Source organism: Gadus morhua, chromosome 4, assembly GCF_902167405.1.
Source record: "Gadus morhua chromosome 4, gadMor3.0, whole genome shotgun sequence".
NCBI classification, from domain to species: domain Eukaryota; kingdom Metazoa; phylum Chordata; class Actinopteri; order Gadiformes; family Gadidae; genus Gadus; species Gadus morhua.
The window spans coordinates 21,759,634-21,781,048 of NC_044051.1; the positions used below are offsets into that span (position 1 = coordinate 21,759,634).

The 21,415-nt window shown below is 43.7% G+C and overlaps 1 protein-coding gene across 1 annotated transcript; it reads left to right on the forward strand.

The window, feature by feature from the left end:
- The first annotated feature begins 3,496 nt into the window (after nucleotides 1–3,496).
- On the forward strand, nucleotides 3,497–16,253 carry ddx54 (DEAD (Asp-Glu-Ala-Asp) box polypeptide 54). Its single transcript, XM_030353059.1, has 20 exons — nucleotides 3,497–3,756; nucleotides 4,114–4,243; nucleotides 4,418–4,488; nucleotides 4,595–4,783; nucleotides 5,135–5,184; nucleotides 6,004–6,045; nucleotides 6,128–6,223; nucleotides 8,120–8,241; nucleotides 8,497–8,558; nucleotides 10,602–10,733; nucleotides 10,828–11,038; nucleotides 11,361–11,492; nucleotides 11,803–12,024; nucleotides 13,358–13,431; nucleotides 13,616–13,840; nucleotides 14,509–14,663; nucleotides 15,007–15,120; nucleotides 15,310–15,417; nucleotides 15,551–15,669; nucleotides 15,964–16,253. Exons 1-20 carry the CDS (start codon nucleotides 3,628–3,630, stop codon nucleotides 16,251–16,253), a joined length of 2,673 nt encoding a protein of 890 aa, XP_030208919.1. The 5' UTR covers nucleotides 3,497–3,627.
- The last annotated feature ends 5,162 nt before the right edge of the window (nucleotides 16,254–21,415 follow it).

Genomic DNA, 21,415 nt, shown 5'->3' on the forward strand with positions numbered 1-21,415 from the left:
TCTCATGTCACACAATGTCCCCCCCCTTTAAATTCCTTTCAAGTCTCCTTCCTCCCCCCATATGGAGAGTGAGCTTGGAGTGTGACAGTCACACTTATAGAGCGAGCCCCATTTAAACCATGATGAAATGAGACCCTCCAAGTAGAGGGAAGACCAGAAGGAAACAGAATGGGGATGTGATGATGGTGGCAGCATCATCATGTTCCCCTGTGATTCCCATGTGATGATCACTGTCCTGTGATGATGGCAGAGGAGGTCATCCTAGATGTGCTGTATATAATGTTAATGCTGCTCTAGTTCTTGAATTGTGTCCCCCCCCCCCTTGTATTAAGGACTCCCCGGTAGCTCATTTATTCAGATAGTGAAAATGATCAGTAATCCGGTCTGAGTTGACCACTGGTGGCAGGCGAACTACCACACAGGCAAGGACCCCAACTCCTGGAGTCAACCTGCTCAATCAGAGCAGCCCAAACAAAATAGTAATTGCATGCGTGAGATGTGAGGCTCTCTTCTTTGGGGGAGGTGAATGAACCAGTGTCGTGGCGTGTGGCGCAATCCCTTCATGTGTTTTTCACAAGGGGTGGATGTGCTTTCTGTGGCATGTGGCATGATTATCGCCTTAATGCTGGCGCTGGAGCTAAAGATTAAAACCAACAGCGGTTTTTCGGAGGGAAACTGCCTTTTCGCACCCTGAATATCAAGTAATTGAAAGTTTGACCACATGTACGTGAGCCTTTGCAGTTTGACAGTGAAGAGAGGCAAAGCTGTATACTCCTTAAACTGCAAAATGAGACATTTTATCAGAAGGCTGAGCCCCCACGAGGGGATGTAAGCACTTCCCCGCTTAAACTTCTGGCCTAATTTTTTATATGATGGGAAAATGAGCTGCTGACATCCTAATGGTTGAATAGGAAGGCAGTCATTCACTATGATCAAATACATATAAAATAAATAATATGTTATCAAGTGTTATTCAGTCTTCCTACAAAACCCCCCAGACTTTGCAAAATAGAAGCTTAACAAAACATGAGGCTGACATTATTCTCCACATCGCAGTGACATGAAGCAGACCCGGACATCACCTTGAAGTACATGACAAACTACACTGATCAACTATTCATTCATTCATACAATTCAATGTTTTGTACACATACAAGCAATACTGGAACAGAAAAAATAGAGAACAGAGACCTGGGAGTGACACTGAGTCACCCGCTATCCATCGCTGCCCACAGCGCTGCGGCTGCCCGCTCCTGCAGAACACCAAGAGGACGTTGGTTCCTCATCCATCAGGCCTGGACCAAAGCCACCCAGCCTGGCCAAAGCCACCCAGGCCTTGGTCCAGGCTCTTGTCCTCTCGCTTTCTCTACATTTACATTTTCGGCCTTTAGCAGACCCCTGTAATCAGTTACTTAATTTGATGACTTTGATGTGCTTGCATGATTCTGGATGCATTTTGTTTGCATTTTCATGGTTCAATGAACTTTGCTTTGGACAAAAGCTTCTTCAAAACAAACATAATGGAATGTAAAGACAAACGATTTTTCCTGTGATTGTGCTTGTTTGGTATGGTGTGTGTTGTGTGTTGCTACATAAACCGATCTGCCAAGACCACCACCCTGCGTCCTAGTCTGGAGGAGTCAATAAACACATATTGCATGATGGGATATCTTGTCTGTGATATTATACATGCACACGATAATCGAACACCAACCCAAACATAACAAGCCAGGCCTGAGTAACGGAAGTACGCATCACACATTATGTATTATACCTTTAATGTCAACCAATCACAAAATCTTTCCCAGTTGCACAGGGTCTGTATCCTTCTCTGCATCCACTGTGGTGACACATGGAGGATGTCTTGTGCATTGTGGAGTCATATGAATGGAATAAGCTTGGCGCCTGTTGTCATGGTGTTTACGTATTTACTGTACATAAGCCCAGAGACTTCAAACGGCCTTGGAAACATGGCCGGGCTGTCGCATTAGTGTCTCAATCTCTCCACTGGTTGAGCTGCAAATCTGTTCTGGTCATTTCTTGCAAAGGGATGTGAAATGTGTTTCAGCTGGAACCATATTGATTGACTGATTTGCCTTTACTTTCAAGTCACTTTTCGTAAATGTAAAGTGTCGATTTAAACGCAATAAAATGGTTTCAGAGTGGTTTTGTTATGAACACATGATGACTGCATATACGTTATCTGATCTGTCTGTCAACAACGACCATAATCATCTTCTGATGAGGTCGCCAGGATCAAGTACAACATGGTTTTGATCAATGTCCTGACTGGCTTTAGATGAAAGTGATATGAGATTCCAGTGCAGCGTTTGAAGTCCAGAGAGGCTGTTCTCAGGCAGGGTTTATGAAACCACTTTGGATGCACATTGATACAGCCATTCATCAACTTCCAGATCAAATGAACAGAGCTATATGTTTGGTTATTAAAAAATGTGATGAGTAATCACAGAAAACATTCAAAAAAAGTAAACAAAGGAGAACAGAGGATGTAGTCTGTCACAAATCCCCAAAACTCTGTCAGAATTCCTCCTAGGACAGCTGTTTTACATTGGGGAGGTAGTGGACATAATCAACAACTGTCAGCCACAAATGGGCTTTGGATTTGAGGTTTAAGTGTTCTGTCAATGAACTCATTCCTGCATAAAATGCTGCAGACAAGGGCCATGCATATTTTCTACTGCAACCCTGTTTGCAGTAGAATAACTAGAAGACATGCACAACTATTAGAAGACAAGTGAAGGCAACTTTTTATGAAAGGTTAAAGGTTTGTTGTAAGCTTGGTTTGTTAATAAACAAATGTTGAGTGAATACATCTCAATATCTACCAGTTTAATATTTATATTTTAAAGGCCTAATGGTTGTTAACAAACTTAACAATAATTTTTAGTTGTGGTTAACCCCTAAAGTCCCAGTTGGATCCCATTACGTTGCATTAATGGGGTCGTATGTAACATGCCAAACATGAGTCGCCCAGTTCCTGACCTGTCTGCTCTCCCCCCATGCCTCTCTCTATCCCCATATCTCCATGGCCCAATCAGAAGATCTGGTGTTGACGAAGGCCAAGAGTATTTCTCCACTTGATCAATCAACTGAATGGCTTCTAAATCCATTCAGTTGATTGATCAAGTGGAGAGAGAGAGAGAGAGAGAGAGAGAGAGAGAGAGAGAGAGAGAGAGAGAGAGAGAGAGAGAGAGAGAGAGAGAGAGAGAGAGAGAGAGAGAGAGAGAGAGAGAGAGAGAGAGAGAGAGAGAGAGAGAGAGAGAGAGAGAGAGAGAGAGAGAGAGAGAGAGAGAGAGAGAGAGAGAGAGAGAGAGAGAGAGAGAGAGAGAGAGAGAGAGAGAGAGAGAGAGAGAGAGAGAGAGAGAGAGAGAGAGAGAGAGAGAGAGAGAGAGAGAGAGAATCTTTTGTGGATTGTTTGGCTGTTTAATTGCCTACCTACCACTCCTCGCCGCTAGGGGGCGATAACACCTGCCGTCTAAACCAAGACTGAGCGGAAAGGAAGCGTAGAGTCACACGTGTTTACTACAGGGTACGCTCATGTCTGAGCATAGTGCCGTTGTATATTGAACACAGACCTATTTTTAATACAAGCCAATCGTAGAAAACATGGCTCAAAGAAAAAAGAAGTTGACGAAGAGAAAAGGCCGCCCCGGCCGAAGGGAGCCCGAGGCGGACTCGGACAGCGGAGGAGATGTTGGACTTGTTACCGATAACCGAGGCGACGAGGAGGAGAACGTAAGCAGAGCAGGTCAACTCAGTACATGCATAACAGCAGGGCCATGCTGGTGATATCTCTACTTATCATCACATGTCATGTATAAAAGCAGGTTCCTGCTGGTGATATCACTCGGTTGTTTTGATGAAGCAGATAAACTTATCTTCACATGTCTTGTATAAAATTCCTGCTGGTGAGGCTCTCTGCTCCATTGAGATATGGAGGATAACCGTTGTACGTTAATCAAACTGTGAATAAAGCTAATAGTGTATGTGACCATCTAAAATAACAGAAAAAAACATGACATGAGTACACGCTATTGCTGACATGTACTTCGCATGTGGGTGGTCATTTTCCTTTATTTTGTTTGGGCCCAGTCATGCAGAAAGTTGCCTCATTTCCCGGCGGCCACAGACGGCTGCACCTCGGACGTGGAGCCAGACACCAGACAGCTGGTCCGGTGCCAGAACAAGAAGAAGAAGAAGTCCGGAGGGTTCCAATCCATGGGTGAGGACAGGAGATCGTCTCCTGATGTTCAGGTCATGCTTTTGTCCTCATGTTGAGTTCACTTGCTCACGAGATGCTAGGTGTGAAATGATTTTCTAAAGTTCACTGGGGTTGAACGTGGTCTTACAGTCCATACGAGACGTGTGTGTATCACAGCCTTCTCTCTGGTTCCAGGTCTCAGTTATCCCGTCTATAAAGGTGTCATGAAGAAAGGGTACAAAGTCCCTACTCCAATCCAACGAAAGGTCAGCCCACCGTTTCTCTGTTGCACCGCAGTAGGCCCCTATTGGATAATTACTCCAACCATGTATTTAGATGTTGCTCTAACCCCAACCCTCTCCTGTGTGGCAGACGGTCCCAGTCATACTGGATGGTAAAGATATCGTGGCCATGGCCCGGACAGGTAGTGGTAAAACAGCCGCCTTCTTGATCCCCATGTTTGAGAAGCTGAAGGGCCCCAACGCCCAAACAGGGGCCCGGGCCCTCATCCTGACCCCCACCAGAGAGCTGGCCCTTCAGACCATGAAGTTCACCAAAGAGGTACGTCGTTCTGGACGCAGAGGATATCAGAGAGTTGTGTTGGTAGTAATGGTGTTTGTGTCATTGTTTAGTAATGAATCACAAAATGATTTGTCGTTGGAAACTGCCAGTGTTTCTCATGTGAGGCGGGGCAAAACAAAGTTTTGATTTGCTTAGGTTACACTAATGTTATTTTGATTAAAACTCCCTTGTCCTCTCGATATGGTATATAATATGAGTATCGGCAACGAAAAAATCCCATGAGGCATGTGGGATTGTAGAAGCCCTATAAGGTTACCAGTGAAACTTATCTTGTTTCTTTTTTAAATAGATTTGACCAATACTTAACATTGTTTCTTCTCCAATCAACAGCTTGGGAGATTTACCGGTCTCAAGACCGCACTGATCCTCGGTGGAGATGGGTGAGACACACTATGGATTCTAATCATCTAACTCTGTATAATATATATAATATATATTATGTAACTATATATACTATATATTATATACTTGTGTGTATATGTATATTCTATACATGTAACTAAATTCTATATATTTTATATACTATTTTATATTTATACGCAAGCTGTAATTCAACCTTACTGTCCTCGGAAGACTGAGCCCAGAAACGTGTGAACTCTGACAGTAACAGGTTTTTGAAGGAGATGCTGCCTATGTTTAATGAGAATGTTTGAATAAGGATTTGGCCTGTTGGATAAGACCAATAATATTTCTGACATTTTCTTTGTCACAATGTTATTCCGCAATGATTTTTATTAAACTAATACCGTATTTCGGTGTACACGCGTTCCGAGTTTGTTTGTTTGTCCGAGTTCGGAATAGTAACGACGGGGCGTGACTTAGCGACAGGTCAATTGCGCAGTTGTCGAGCCTTTGACACCCATTGTACAAATGTTTAGCAGATCCCAGAGCTATCTTATCTTTCTTTTGTCCATCACAAGTGAGCCCATACGAACGGCCCTGGCTAGGTAGCTCCAATGGGGCCCAAAAATCCACTGATCTATAAGTTTAGACCCTGTTTTTATGGGCCACTGCACATGCTCACAGACGTAGACTGAGGAGCGCAGTTAGAATTCTGAGCAGAGAAGGTGGCCGTTGTGATGATTAAGAATTTGAACGCAGACTCTGCGTTCAGTTCTGAATCAAAATGCAGCTCAGGGTTGTATGAATGTACGCGGAGCGGGACTGTGTACAAATCCTTTTCTTCTTGATGTTTTCAGCATGGACGATCAGTTTGCGGCTCTTCACGAGAACCCTGACATGTGAGTAACCACGAAGCAGAAGAGCACGCCAGCATGATCCTAGTAGGAGGTGTAGCTGATCTCTAACCCCCAACCTCTCCAGAATCATCGGCACCCCCGGGCGTCTCATGCACGTCATCCAGCAGATGAACCTGAAGCTGCAGAGTGTTGAGTACGTGGTGTTCGACGAGGCAGACAGGTAACTAAACCCCTCCTAATCCACCATTAGAGCGCAATAGTCAGTACGTTTACATTCACAGCTTAATCCGATTAAAGCCATAGTGCGACTATACTCCTCAATTGGTTAACTGCAATTTCCAGATTATGCATGGCGGTGAGAAAATCGATTCATTTGCCAAAGCATGTCACAACCCGTTACAATAGGTGGCGCTGTACCCATTTCAACGAGTGATAATAGAGCCACCGGCTGACCTCTTTACGTCACCAGCAACAACAAACTCAGGCGGCATTCGAGGAAGATGCTTTCAGTAGCCAGTTGTCAGTTCACTTGGGGTCCATGTAATTTCTCCAACGGTCCATTGTTATGACCTCTCGTCGTATTCGGACTCCTCGGGCGGCGGAGCAGCCCGTGTATCCCGGAAAGATCTCGAGCATGCGGAGAGCGGAAAATCCACTTCCAATTGGATTGACCGTAAACATGCACGCTTAATGCGACTATCAATCAAATAATCGAGGGGTCTTAATCCGACTATGAGAAACTCAATTCGATTGGATTTTAATCAGACTGAGGTGTATGCATGCATTTTATTAATCCAATCATAGTCGGATTAACCCAGTAATGCGATTTTCTTGAGTGTCATGTAAAGAGTGTGGTTCCGGAATTAAAAATCCCATTAATGACTTCATTAGAGATTTTAGAAGATTTATGTCGTAACCATCCAAATTATATGTACCATGCGTCGTTTTATTGTCAATCAAGTTTTATTTTTATTTGCGATGTTTTTATTTGCGATGTCTTTGAAACCACTGCACTACCCATAAATCCTGAAGTGTGACACAATGTCTTTGATTGGTGGAGCTCGCCGTTACCAGGAAACGTTTACTGCACCCATTAAAGTTATTGACTGCTATCAGAGACTGTCTAAAAGGAAGACGGGTGCTGCTGCGACTGAATACTGAATATTAATGGAAAGTTAGAGTTGTTGTTAGAGCTGTAGAGGAAATGAACAGAGCATAGAACAGAATATATGATAAAAATAGAAGTACAAATATATGATATGGCACTAGCAGTGCTTTTAAGTAATTTTGGTAATATAAAAGCAAAGGAATACATAATGTTGAATGAATACATAACTGAAATAAGACACTGAATTCACATTCACGTATTTTCACGTATTTAAACGACATTATTACGCAGTGATTGCCCTCAGCAACAAAGGGACCATGTCGATGACATCGCTGTACACTATATGAAACACTAACATACAAAAACACTAACAGATACACGCAGAATATATGACACAACTTATATTAACAATATAAACTATATAATCAATGCAAAGGTAATATGCTAAACTATTGGGTTGAAACCATTGCGAAAAGGTTCGCAAAGGTTTATGGGATGAGGAGTTCCTCGCTTGTTCACAAAAATAATGCAGTCTTCTACCTTTTGCCTTTTTCTTGTGTTTTCTGTTGGTCACAGTTACGCTCTATAACAGTGTTTCCCAAACTTTAAAAATAAATAAATAATTACAAACCATCGCTCCCCAATTCACAATAGGCCATATCTAAATAATTGTGAGAAGAACAAATTAGTGCATGAATGAATCGGGTCGCGACCTAGTCTTTCGGAAAGACTGCTTTATAAGACATATATATAAAGGCTTGGTATTGCCCGTTTGTATTTCTCTAATGTAGCACAGCGTATAGCAATCTTTCTCAGCACTGGAACCTTTTTCTGAAGCAACAAAAATATATATTTAAATTAATATCATAAACGTGTGACAACTAGTCAACTCAAGGCTCTAACTAACGATGACTGTTCGACTAGGGAAGCCTTTGGTCAGGATCAGCCCTACCTCCTCCCAGCCCATGGTAGCCTGCTTCTCATGTCTCTGCTCCTCTGCTCCTTCAGGCTGTTTGAGATGGGCTTTGCAGAGCAGCTGACGGAAATCATCCGGAGACTTCCAGACAACAGGCAAAGCCTGCTGTTCTCCGCCACGCTGCCCAAGCTGCTGGTGGAGTTCGCCAGAGCCGGTGAGACCCACCACTCCTGCAGGGCAGAACCTCCATCAACCAAATGCAAATAATAAGAGGAACTAAAAAGGGAACTACCACTACTACAGGTTCCACCCTGCAGGAGCTGCTGTTTTTATTCCTTATATTATTAGTATTTGGTTGATAACAGTTTAGTTTTTATAATCTCTAAAAATCCCCAAGAAGTAATTTATAATAATGATGATGGGGATGTAGATACATGGAGATCAGAGTCTGTTTCTTGTTTGTTTCCAGGTCTGACGGAGCCAGTGTTGATCCGTTTAGATGTGGACACCAAGCTGAGCGATCAGCTCAAGGTGAGGGTCGTCAGGCTTTGGATTGAGATAGGGGTCTTCTCTCATACTGTTCATCACGGTTCAACCGGCAGTATAAGATCTGACCACCGTGGGGGGGTCTATGTCAGACGCAAGCAGGAATGTTAAAGTCACGTGAATAATGAGCATAATAATAAAATAACATAAACGTTATTTAAACAAAATTGATTAGGCGTTGTCAAACCCTAGATTATTTCAACCACTTCATCCCATTTCCATATGCACCTCAGTTTTCACACTTCCTCGTCTTCTCTGAAGATCTTGACGTTCCTGCACATTGGGCAAAGCATTAGGGCTGTAACGATACACCAACTCACGATTCGGTTTGTATCACGATTTTTGACCCACGGGTCGATACATCCCAAAAAAAAATTCTTTTAAAAAGCATTTTATTTAAATAACACTTGTATATTATTTAACTCAATGTAACATTTAATAACAAATAATTTGGAACACTGAACAGATTTGAACAGAAAGAATACTATTAAAGTATAGCTAAGCGAGTGAGTGGACGAGCGAGGAGAGCGAGCGGTAGCGTGTGTGTTTAGTGAAGAAACGAACGAGTCCGGTAGAATAAAGTACCCAGCCTGTCAATAATCGGTGGCCGCTTCATTCCGACCTATAAGCAGACCAACTGTCGGTCAAAGCACACAAAACACTAGAGACAGGGATCACACAGGCTTTTTTTGCGTTCTTGACCACCCTCCCACTCTGGATAAATGTCGTTCATATCGTATATGAGGACTTCGAAGGCTGTGGAGGAAGGCCAAAGGAGCTCAAAAAGAGCGCTGTCATCACAGCGAGGGCATCTCGTCGCAGACTTGCGTCATCGATAAGAGGAGCGGTGTCAGCAGACTATTATTGAGAAAGATTATTAGCTAATTTCAATCAGACAATTTGACCGGAGAGACACAATTTTGTCTGACATTTAATTTTTCTATTACCGGGCAACGGATACCCTGGCACTAACGGCTCATATCACGTGGCTGGATCTGGACTGGAGGATGATGAGAGTTAGAAAGGGCGTGTTGCGCTTCTGCCTTCTCACACCCGGAGACAGGATCCTGGCTTTTAGTGTCGCGATTTCGGTTTCGATATGCATATCGTTACAGCCCTACAAAGCATGACATTGAACTAATCGAGCGTAATAAATGGAAGGAGGCAGGGGTCTGCGTCCGGACGGAGTCTACATGACTCTGTTTATACTGTCGGTTCTGACCATAATTTAGTTCAAATCACCTTAAAATCGGCATGGGTTCTGTGGATGTGGTGACACTATAACATGCTTTTCAGTACAACATGCACTATATCATGCTTTTCAATACAATATGCACTTTAACATGCTATTCAATACAACATGCACTATAACATGCTTTTCGATACAACATGCACTATAACATGCTTTTAAATACAACATGCAGTAGAACGTTATTTCTAAACAACATGCATTATAACGTTCTTTTCAATACAATATGCACTATAACATGCTTTTCAATACAATATGCACTATGAATTGCTTTTCAGTACAACATGCAATATAACATGCTTTTCAATACAATATGCACTATAACATGCTTTTCGATACAACATGCACTATAACATGCTTTTAAATACAACATGCAGTAGAACGTTATTTTCTAAACAACATGCATTATAACGTTCTTTTCAATACAATATGCACTATAACATGCTTTTCAATACAATATGCACTATGAATTGCTTTTCAGTACAACATGCAATATAACATGCTTTTCAATACAATATGCACTATAACATGCTTTTCAATACAATATGCACTATGAATTGCTTTTCAGTACAATATGCACTATAACATGCTTTTCAATACAATATGCACTATGAAATTGCTTTTCAGTACAACATGCACTATGACATGCTTTTCAGTACAACATGCACTATAACCTGCTTTAAGGATACATTGGAGGCACCAGGCCCGGTGTTGGTCTCCCTCTGATCATCGTGACTCAATGCTTTGGTCTTCTTCTGTTTTCTCCTCCTCCTGTCTAGTTGAACTTCTTCCATCTCCGCCTGGACGACAAGCCTGCTCTCCTGCTCCACCTGCTGAGACACGTGGTGAAGCCCCAGGAGCAGACGGTGGTGTTTGTGGCCACCAAGCACCACGTCGAGTACGTGAAGCAGGTAAGGCCTGCTGCACGACCACTCAACATGAAGATGGTTGGGGGCGACGGGGTTCTGTGGAGAAGTCCTCCCTCTAACCTGTGTTCATATGCAGCTCCTCACCTTGGAGGGGGTGGAGTGTGCGTACATCTACAGTGCTCTGGACCAGACCGCCAGGAAGATCAACATCGGCAAGTTTGTCCACCGGAAGGCCATGGTGCTGATCGTGACGGACGTGGCGGCGCGCGGTATCGACATCCCCCTGCTGGACAACGTCATCAACTACAACTTTCCCTCCAAGGCCAAGCTGTTCCTGCACAGAGTCGGTAAGCCTCCCAGGGTCGGTCAAATATAGTCATCGCAAAAAGATCTCGGGCTTAAGGGGCTGTTCTGTAGCTTGTTGAATCCAGGCAAAACATTGTTGTGCTATCAACAGCAATTTCTACTTGGGCATTTAGCAGACGCTTCATCAAACAGACTTGCAGTGCCGTGATTTCAGATGCATGACATTAATGAGCAGGTCTGAGCAACTATTTTGGAACATGCGAGTTGAACCCACTACCTGCCCTGTTTGGGTGACTGTTTGGTTTGTCGCGCTCTGCCACTGGGCTCGGACGGGGCTAACCCATGGCTGGTGATTCCCGGCAGGTCGTGTGGCGCGTGCGGGGCGCAGCGGTGTGTCCTACAGCCTGGTTTGTCCAGACGAGATCCCCTTCGTCTACGACCTCCACCTCTTCCTGGGAAGACCTCTACAGCTTGCTACGCCCCAACATCCGCCAGGTATGTCTCTGCTAAAGGGGCGGCGTCCCTAAAGTATAACCTGGTTAGTCCCATGCACTGGGCATGGATGAGATGCCCTGATTGTCTCATCCAGAGGCCGGCGCCTCGGTAAAACAGATATTCTAACAGCGCATCTCACTCAACATCTGACGGGCGGCTGCGGCATTTCACCCAATCGTTTTACTCAAATAATAACTTTGCATCTTTTCTAACAAGTCTAATAACAACTTGTTAATCAACTATACAAATAGTTGATTATTTCGTATTGTGTCCTATAAGTGTGACAGAGGTTCCTTTTGTGTGCTCCCAGATGCGGACGGTGTGTTTGGCCGGGTGCCCCAGTGCATCCTAGACGATGAGGGCGCCCAGCTGTTGGCCGTCCACGAGAACTCGCTGGATCTCAGCCAAATCCACCACATCTCAGAGAACGCCTACAAGCAGTACCTAAAGTCCCGGCCCAGTCCCTCGCCGGAGTCCATCAAGAGGGTCAAGAACACGGACCTGTCTACCCTGGCGGTCCACCCTCTGCTAGGTCAGTATGGTTCCTAACCTCTGCTAGGTCAGTATGGTTCCTACCCTCTGCTAGGTCAGTGTGGTTCATACCCTCTGCTAGGTCAGTGTGGTTCCTACCCTCTGATGGGTCTGTGTGGTTCCTACCCTCTGCTAGGTCAGTGTGGTTCATACCCTCTAATGGGTCTGTGTGGTTCCTACCCTCTGCTAGGTCAGTTTGGTTCCTACCCTCTGATGGGTCTGTGTGGTTCCTACATTCTGCTAGGTCAGTGTGGTTCATACCCTCTGCTAGGTCAGAGTGGTTCCTACCCTCTGCTAGGTCAGTGTGGTTCATACCCTCTGATGGGTCAGTGTTGTTCCTCTGATGGGTCAGTGTGGTTCCTACCCTCTGCTGGGTCAGAGTGGTTCATACCCTCTGCTAGGTCAGTGTGGTTCCTACCCTCTGCTAGGTCAGAGTGGTTCCTACTAGGGCTGCAACAACGAATCGATAAAAATCTATTACTAAATGCGTTGGCCATTTAATAAACCATTCTATAGTATGGCCAACACAACATTGGAAGCAGTCAACATAAAAACTGCTCTTTCCTTTATGCCAGGCCGATGTGTTGAGATTAATGGACAAGCCCCTCAGGCGAGAAGTTGTCTCTCAAATTGTAGGAATATAGACCAATAAAATAACAATATATTCTTAATGGAGACGTATCGCCATTCCACAAGTATTTGAAATGGTGATTATGGCTAGAATTCTCCACAGCTCAATGCTTTATTATTCCATTGTTCCTATAATGAAGAAAGCCTAATTAAGAAGTTAATGAAGGTTTAATAGAAGCTCACTGTGGCGATGTTAGTTTGAAGATATTTTCTGGCCGAATAAAATAGCTTGTTATAATAGAACAGATTTGTTCAAATTAGCCTCTGTAAAAACTGGACCTTGGACATTATTCCACACTATTAAATTGCTGAAACGATATCCAACATGTTTTCTTTCCAAACATCAAAGACATCGTGTGACACTGTGTGGGAAAATGCTAATCTCAGGAGCTGCTGCGCCTGGTGGAACCCTTACTGGGCCAGTATAGTATGGTACTAAAGTATAGTAGTACTGTATAGTGGGAACATGTCATCTGATGCATTAGCGCAGTCGACGCATCCACATCACACCTGGTGGTAACATGGAGGGGGTGGAGTCATTGCAAAGCCCTTTTTTAAATGGATGTTGGCATGACATCACATGTGAGAGTGTGTACCCAAATGCATGCTGGGTGGATCAGATCAGTGGCTAACCAACATCAGGCGTTGTGCTGGAAGCTCTTTAACACACTGCCATCCACTGTCTCCCTCTTTAATAACTTCAGGGGCGGGGATGGACAAGATGGAGCTGGAACGGCTTCACATCGTGGACGCCATCAAGGGCTACAAATCCAAATCGGTGAGTCTGGGCATCTATTGTGAAGGAAGAGCTCCGAAACAACAATAGAGGTGAGGTGGGGGTCTCCTGGTGTGGTTCCTACCGTCTCTGGGTTACAACCCCCCCCCCCCCCCCCAAGATCTGATTGGAGCTGGAGCTGAACCCCAAGATAGGCCTGTGTGAAAAGCTTTTCTCCCCGTTTCAGACCATCTTCGAGATCAACTCCAACAGCAAGACGGTGGCGTGCAAGGTGATGCGGCGGAAGCGCTCCCGGGACACCCGGCTGGTGGAGAAGTACAGCAAGAAGCGGGAGGACCAGGTGACGGAGAGCCGGCTGCTCCACGCCCATCTCCCCGTCATTCCGAGCAACCAGACCGTCGCGGAGACGCTGGGGGTGGAGGGCAGCGAGGAGGAGGAGGAGCTTTTACAGGTACAGGGCCACGCCACTCTCACCCAGGACGGGCAGGCGTTGATTCCACCTACGGGCGCGGCCCAGCCTGGGAAGCAGACCAATCTGCAAGCTCATGGTCATTTGCTGTGGTATATGCGTAGAGCCTTACTTACTTGGCCCTGGGTTGGACCAATCACAGCGCTGTATCTAATAGGGGGCGGGTTTGGTACAATGACTGTACAGAGCGCTGATTAGGCATTTTTGTAAACAATCAAGATTGTGGGAACTGATGTGGAACGGATAAATCCTCTACCGCTAGTTTTAAAATAACTGGATGGTATATTTGCTCTGAAAAATGAACGTACTGCCCTTAAAGCTTTTGTTGATAAGAAAATTTTTCGACTTTTTTACCTCGACATGATTTCGTAAAAGTTACATTTCTGCTAAGCACTATGTCACGCTGCTCTTATTGGCCGTTAGTCTATCCAGCTGCATCCGCAGGCATTTTGGTCTGCGCTCATTGCTATTGGTCATGGAAATCTAAAATGAACAGGGTGGTTGCAGACTAATATGTATTGAATTGTGTCTAGCAATGTGAGGCTAGGTGCACCCTATTAGGGTTCAATAGAGTCCAGACATTCCCATTTATTTGAGGGAGTGTTTCATTGCTGTTCAGTCTATTTCATGTGTTCTCCTTGTTCCACCAGGGGGTGTTCTCAGAGGTGGTGGGAGGGAAGCGTAGACGACCAGCGCAGGAGAACGAGGAGACGGAGAAGCCAACGCTGAAGAGGAGCAAAGCGGGCGGCAAAGATGAAGAGTTCTACATCCCCTACAGACCTAAAGACTTTGACTCTGAGAGAGGGTAAAGACCTCCAAATCTGTCCTCTTCACACTTTGCTTTACGTGGTTTGGACAATCAAATCTACTGGCATTGGTTGAGGTTTTGTCAAAGTATATTTTAGTACAAATACCAAACATTTGCTGTTTTAGAAATTATTATTATGAAATGAATACATTAGTTTTCCTTGGCTGCTATTTAGATAAAGCAAGCAAATTTAAGACTTCACTTTGGACTCTAATCTTCTAGGCTAAAAGTCGATAGTCGAAGATTCATCTACTATGGTGTGTGTGTGTGTGTGTGTAACCTTTTAAGACAACATGTGCTCATTGGTCTTTGTGGTTGTGCTGTGGTGTCTGGTCATCAGGTTGAGCCTGGGCTCGGAGGGCACTATGTTTGACCAGCAGGCCACCTCCGCTGTCCTGGACATGATGGGAGACGAGGGAAAGGCTCTGAACCAGCATAAACGAATCATGAAATGGTAAGAAATCAATCCTTTTTTACACTATTGTCATGGGATAGTTAATTGTTGTTTCATTGTGTGTCTTACCGCTACACCGCTAAATGCACAGTGCCTGACCTGCTGGCTAGTATCCTCTCCACGGTTCATGTAGCCTCTTCTTCTTTCATCTTCCATGTGTCACCTTGGCTGTTTTTGTTTTACCCGAAGGGACCGCAAGAAGAAGCGCTTTATCACAGACACAGGAAAAGAGGACCAGAAGAAGAGGGTCCGCCTGGAGACCGGCCAGGTGGTTAGTGCCAAGAACAAGAAGAACTTGTATCCAGCTTTTTCCCTGCTAGCGACCTTGACTTCTTGTTGTCCCTTCTGTTTGGTGGTTGATGTGTTCACGGCGTCCCGAGGCTTTGTTGTGTGTTATGTATATCATGTTGTAACCTTGACCACGCTTCAGCTATGAAGAGTGGAAGAAGAAGTACAAGGTTGACGATGGTGACTTTGACGGAGAAGGAGGAGGAGGAGGAGGAGGAAGAGGCAGAGGAGGAAGAGGAAGAGGAAGGGGTTTCGGAGGAGGTGGGTTGTGTGTCTTGAGGTCACTGCGGAGTATGTTTCACACGGTTGCTACACAAGTCTGTTGGATTTGAAAGTCTACTAGCACAAAGTACTCCAGTTGTACACGTGTTGTACACATGTTGTTGGGTTGATCCAATCTCTGCATCATCTATCTGATAATCAACTTTAACCATTGCTGTTCAACACGTCCTCAATGCTATTAGCTAGCACACATTATTTATGATCCTTTCGAAATGTCCTGAATCATGAATACAAACGTTGATATTGCTGTTATTAATGTTGTTATCCTTCAAGGACGTGGCCGAGGGCGTGGCGGTCGAGGCGCACCGTCCAGGAGTCCCGGGGGGCCCCAGCCGGGGGGCCAGCGGGTCCGCTCGGAGTTGAAGAGCAGTGATGAGATCCTGAAGACGCGCCGGAAGCAGCAGAAGCAGCAGTTCCTGCAGAGCGGGGGCCTCAAGAGGGGGCGACAGGGCTCCGGCGGGGGAGGGCACTCTGGGAGCTTCGGGGGGAGGGGCCACTCAGGGGGTGGGGGCTTCGGGGGGCGGGGAGGAAGAGGCAACAAGAGGGGAGGGAGGAGGATGTGAAGTAGAGGGGGCAAACAGGGAGATGGAGGAAAGCTATTTTATAAAGTGTAAGGGTTGGAGCTCAGGTCCGCTGAGCCTGAAGGCTCTTGGTGTCCTAAGACCCCCTGCAGAGATGTCATGGGCTCTGTCTTGGAACATTTCCTTAGCTTGGAGCAGGAAAGTCCCTTTCCTTTGTTGTCATGGTGCGTGAGAAAAGGACTGTACTTACCACATCTGCATAATGTGTGTGTTCATATTTGCATCATGATTGTATGAATAATTATTAAATGGTGAACTGTTAACGCAATGGTTTTCGTTTGTTGATTGGCGTTTTGTATCTAAAGCAATGCCAATGAGACCTTTTATAGGCTAATATTTGTCAGTTCAAAAACTTCTATACTCATACAATTTCTACATCGTATGTAAGCCTACTCTTGTCATATAGATTTAACTTTTTATGGTAGTTATTAGTTTATTAATCTGTTACTGTTGAATGGATGAGATTACTTTTAAGCAAATCATCTCCCATCAACTCGTTTTTATGAGACATTAAGGCCGGTTTAGTCCTACAGACGACTTGACCTTATTAAGTATTGAAATGGCAATAGGCTTTTAATAAATCCTGTTATATTCTGGTAAATGTTTTAAATCAAAATGGATAATATAATGGAAAAGATGACCACCAGATTATGCATCAAGCTGATCCGAAGTGTCTGGTGTCAATTGTAGAGATACATTACCTAATATGTGAGGGGTTGGTTTTCTTTTTCATAGTTGTAATACTATAACATTAAACAAACTTGAAAACGACATCTGGGACTTGACTTTTTTTTATTATTACTTTATTTTAGCCCTGATTGTCACGTGATTTTTTTTTTGCATTCTTTATCGTACTACATTTTTACAGGGAATAAAGTATAAAAAACAAAGACAGGAGAAAAAAAAGGGGGGGGAGTGGTCAGCTTCGCCTTCTAACTATACTTTCTGGGTACAATTTATTTAAAGTTTCCATTTGATTTTAAACTGAGTTTTTCCATTTCCAGTGTTTGTTCTTTTGTCTGGTACCATGCTTGGAGATCTGGAGATTTGGCCTGTTTCCAAAGCCTAGTCACTTGTTTCAATGCCGTTAAGCTGAATATTTTAAATATGTATCTGTCCCAAGCATTGATTTCAAGGTTTGTATTAATTCCCAAAGTATTGCCAGGTGTGTGTGGAACTGTAATGTCAACAATATATTTAATATCGCTCTAACCCTATTATTGAATAATTGTGCGTATAATTGTAACCCCTTACTGCAGCATTCTAAAATCTAGTCTGTTCTATGTCGTTGGAAGTCTGAGTCATGTGTAATTTCTCTGAGGAGGATACTCACCCTCTGCAATTTAATTTTTTTTTTTTTCCTTAAGTATGGCAAAGTCCCAATTAGCCAATTGGTTAACTATTTTTCTATATTAATCCATTGTACCTTAGGGTCAGACTTCATCCATCCCATTATTATCAATACTTGTGTTGCATAATAATATTTTTATGTTGTTTTTTTATGTTTGGGGAACCCAAGCCTCCTTTTTCTTTTGTTTGAATTAGTGATTTATATTTAACTAATCAAATTAGCAATCATCATTTTTTTACATCATGTTCCATGATGTAAAAAAAAGTATCTGGTAGAGTAACAAGTAGTGCTTGAAATAAAAAGTGTAGTTGTGTTAGGACCATCACTTTAAAGTTTCCACTCTGCTATTTAATCCATTTGGAATTAATGTCTTATTTACTTTTCCAACTTGCAATGATTATTTTCATATAAGTCTTCTAGATTTTTGCTAATATATATGCCAAGGTGCTTTATCACCTCTGTTTCCAACCTAAAATTATAGCGTTCTTTGAGACTTGAATGTATTTGTGCTCCGATATTCAGCGATTCATTTATTTTAGTTCAATTTATATCCTCATACTAAACGAAAGTCCTTAATTACATTCATTAAATGATTCATCAATTTTTCAGGTGAAGTTAAATAGATAATTCTGTAATCTGCGTATAATGCCAGTTTATGTTCCTCTTTCCCAATCTCTACCCCTCTAATGTCTGAGTTTTGTCTTATCGCTATTGCTAAAACTTCAATATAGATAACAAACAGAAGTGGTGAAAGAGCCTTGTCTGGTGCCTCTTTGGATTCTAAATGTCCTTGATAGTGTACCATTTGCTTTTACTTTAGAAACAGGTTTACTTTAAAGGGCTCATATCCATTGACAGAATTTCTCATTGAGACCAAGGCTCCTCATTGTCGCAAACATAAAGGTCCAATACACCAAATAAAAGCTTTTTCTGCATCCAAAGTCAATAAAAGGAGATCTGCCTTTTCTATTTGTGCTTGGTCCATTACATTTAGGGTTTGCCTAATGTTATCAGCCAAAATCTTTCCTGGTAGGCCTATAAATCCACACTGATGAGCTGTTATTATGTCTGTGTCTTTTAACTTGACCACAATTGCTGATATTATCTTATGTTCAGTATTAAAGGTGCCATGGCATGAACATCTCACTTTATGAGGTTTTCTAACATAAATATGAGTTCCCCCCAGCCTGCCTAATGGTCCCCCAGTGGCTAAAACTTGCGTTCGGTGTAAAACGGGCACTAGGTGTTTTGCTCGCCTTTGAAAAAACGGAGGCCCTACTCCTCAAGCGCACTGATTTGGAATGTGGTTTCATACGTCGCCACATAGCATCTAAGCTCCTCCCCTTACTCTGCCTGCCCCGCCCAGAGTTTGGCACGCCCATAAGACAATGAGCTAGACCAGGGATGCTGTGGTGGCGGCCCGCGGGCTGGATCCGGCCCGAATTGACATCACATTCGGCCCCGTTATCAGTGGTTGGGAAGAGTTTTTTTTTTTATAAATAAAATTAGGATACAATATCAACAAATGTAAATCTACTTTTGTTTTTTATCCTTACTTAATGGTTTTAAGTATAATGATTATTTTTAATTAATTATTTTCCACGTAATCCAACAGTTTGTCTTGCCCGTCTCAGTTGCCGCGTGTGCACTGACCAACGTTCTAAGGAACAAGTTGCTCCCGCTCGATATCAGTCAGGATGTTATCAAAGAAGCGGAAGGTTGACTCTGAATGTCGTGTCTTTCAGGAGAGATGGAAAGAAAAGTATTTATTTTGGGAAGTGGGGGGCAAACCTGTATGTTTAATTTGTTCGCAACAAGTGGCTGTGCCAAAGGAGTACAACATCAGACGACATTACGAGACCCATCAGGAGAAGTACAACGAGTACACGGGGCAACGCAGGGCACAAAAGCTAAACGAGCTAGCCTCATCCCTCAGAAAACAGCAATCCGCTTTCTCGAAATGCCGAGAGACATATGAAGGTTTGTTTTAATTCTTCTCAGTCTTATTTTTACGACAACTGTAGCCTAGTTGTTTTCGAATTCGATTTTCGATTTCTGTATACTAACATAACATTTTACTTCATGTTTAGGGGCAGTGAAGGCGAGCTATGTCATCGCATGGGAGATAGCTAAAGCTTCCAAGCCTTTCTCTGAGGGGGAATTCGTGAGGACGTGCATCACAAAGGCAGCCGAGCTAGTGTGTCCAGAAAGTCGACAAGCCCTAGCGAACATCAGCTTATCCCGACCTACAGTGACCGAGAGAGTGGAAGAGCTCTCCAGCGACTTGCACAGCCAACTTAAAGAGAAGATAAAGTCATTCATCGCGTTCTCTATTGCCCTTGACGAGAGCACTGATGTGACTGATACGGCCCAGTTGCCGATATTTATTCGCGGAGTGGATGCTGCCTTGAATGTCACGGAGGAGTTTGTTTCCGTGGTACCCATGACAGACACGACTACAGCTAACGACGTGTTCGTTAGCCTTGTCGGGGCCCTTGACAATCTGGAGGTGGACTGGAGTCGCGCTGTCAGTGTGGCTACGGATGGTGCACCTTCCATGGTAGGAAGAAAGGCCGGGGTGGTTGTGAAGTTGAGAGAAAAGGTACGAGAGGCAAACCCAGACCAGGTATTCTGGAACTTTCACTGTATTTTACACCAAGAGGCGTTGTGCTGCAAATATCTGAAAATGGAGCATGTGTGTTGTTATTGCCACTGTCAATTTTATCAGGGCCAGAGGGCTTAACCATCGGCAATTCGATGCATTTTTATTTGAAAATGACATTTACCAGGGCCTTCCCTATCACACCGATGTGCGTTGGTTGAGCCGAGGCGCAGTGCTCAATCGGTTCTACAAATTACGTAAAGAGATAGACGAGTTCATGCAGGCTAAAGGGAAGCCTGTGGAGGAATTGGACGACCCCGAATGGATCAGAGACCTTGCCTTCTTAGTGGACATTACAGAACACTTAAACGTCTTGAATGTTACTATGCAAGGTCGCAACAAACTCGTTACCGAGTATTATGACAGTGTCCGTGCCTTTCAAAATAAACTTGCGTTATGGAAGGCACAGCTCAGCCAGCGCAATGCAGCCCATTTCCCATGTTTAAAATCTCTGTCAACCATCAGAGCATGGTCAAGTATGCAAGCTTGCTTTCCGGCCTCATGCACGAGTTTGACTCACGATTCACGGTTTTCACTGAACTGGAAAAGGACTTTGCGCTTTTTCGCTCTCCATTCACGATGGATGCTTCCGAGGTCCCAGAGGGGATGCAAATGGAACTGATAGACTTGCAATGCTGTGCGCGGTTGAAAGATGCGTACGCATCTACTGGTATTGAATCATTTTACCAGTCTTTGCCACCCGAGTACCCAATTATCACTGCCTTTGCAGGTAAAATCCTCTGTATGTTTGGCACAACATATTTATGCGAGCAGGCATTTTCAGTAATGAATTTTAATAAATCGAAAGTGCGCAATCGCCTGACATGGACATCTCAATGATGTCATGAAAATAGCCACGGCCCAGAGCCTGTCCCCCAATGTGGACAAGCTGGTGAAAACTAAAAGGCTTCTGGCTTCGACATGTAAAATGTAGCTGGCTTCCTCATGTTTCATAGTGCAGGGAAGTAATGATGGGGAGGAAATAAAGGAGATAGGTATGTGGAAATATTTGTGGGAGTTGATTGACAAAGTTAATGTGCTATCAGTTGCTTGTTGTAATGTTGTAATATTTTTTTTATTATTAATTTCTACTTAATATTTAGTCACCTGACCTGTTTGAGTACTTAAAGA

Excerpts from the sequence above, each read along its gene's own strand:
- ddx54 (XM_030353059.1), top strand. The coding sequence starts at position 3,628 with ATGGCTCAAAGAAAAAAGAAGTTGACGAAGAGAAAAGGCCGCCCCGGC. Across the intron at positions 6,046-6,127 it reads CTTCACGAGAACCCTGACAT|AATCATCGGCACCCCCGGGC; the intron begins GTGAGTAACCAC and ends CAACCTCTCCAG. Across the intron at positions 11,493-11,802 it reads TACGCCCCAACATCCGCCAG|ATGCGGACGGTGTGTTTGGC; the intron begins GTATGTCTCTGC and ends GTGTGCTCCCAG.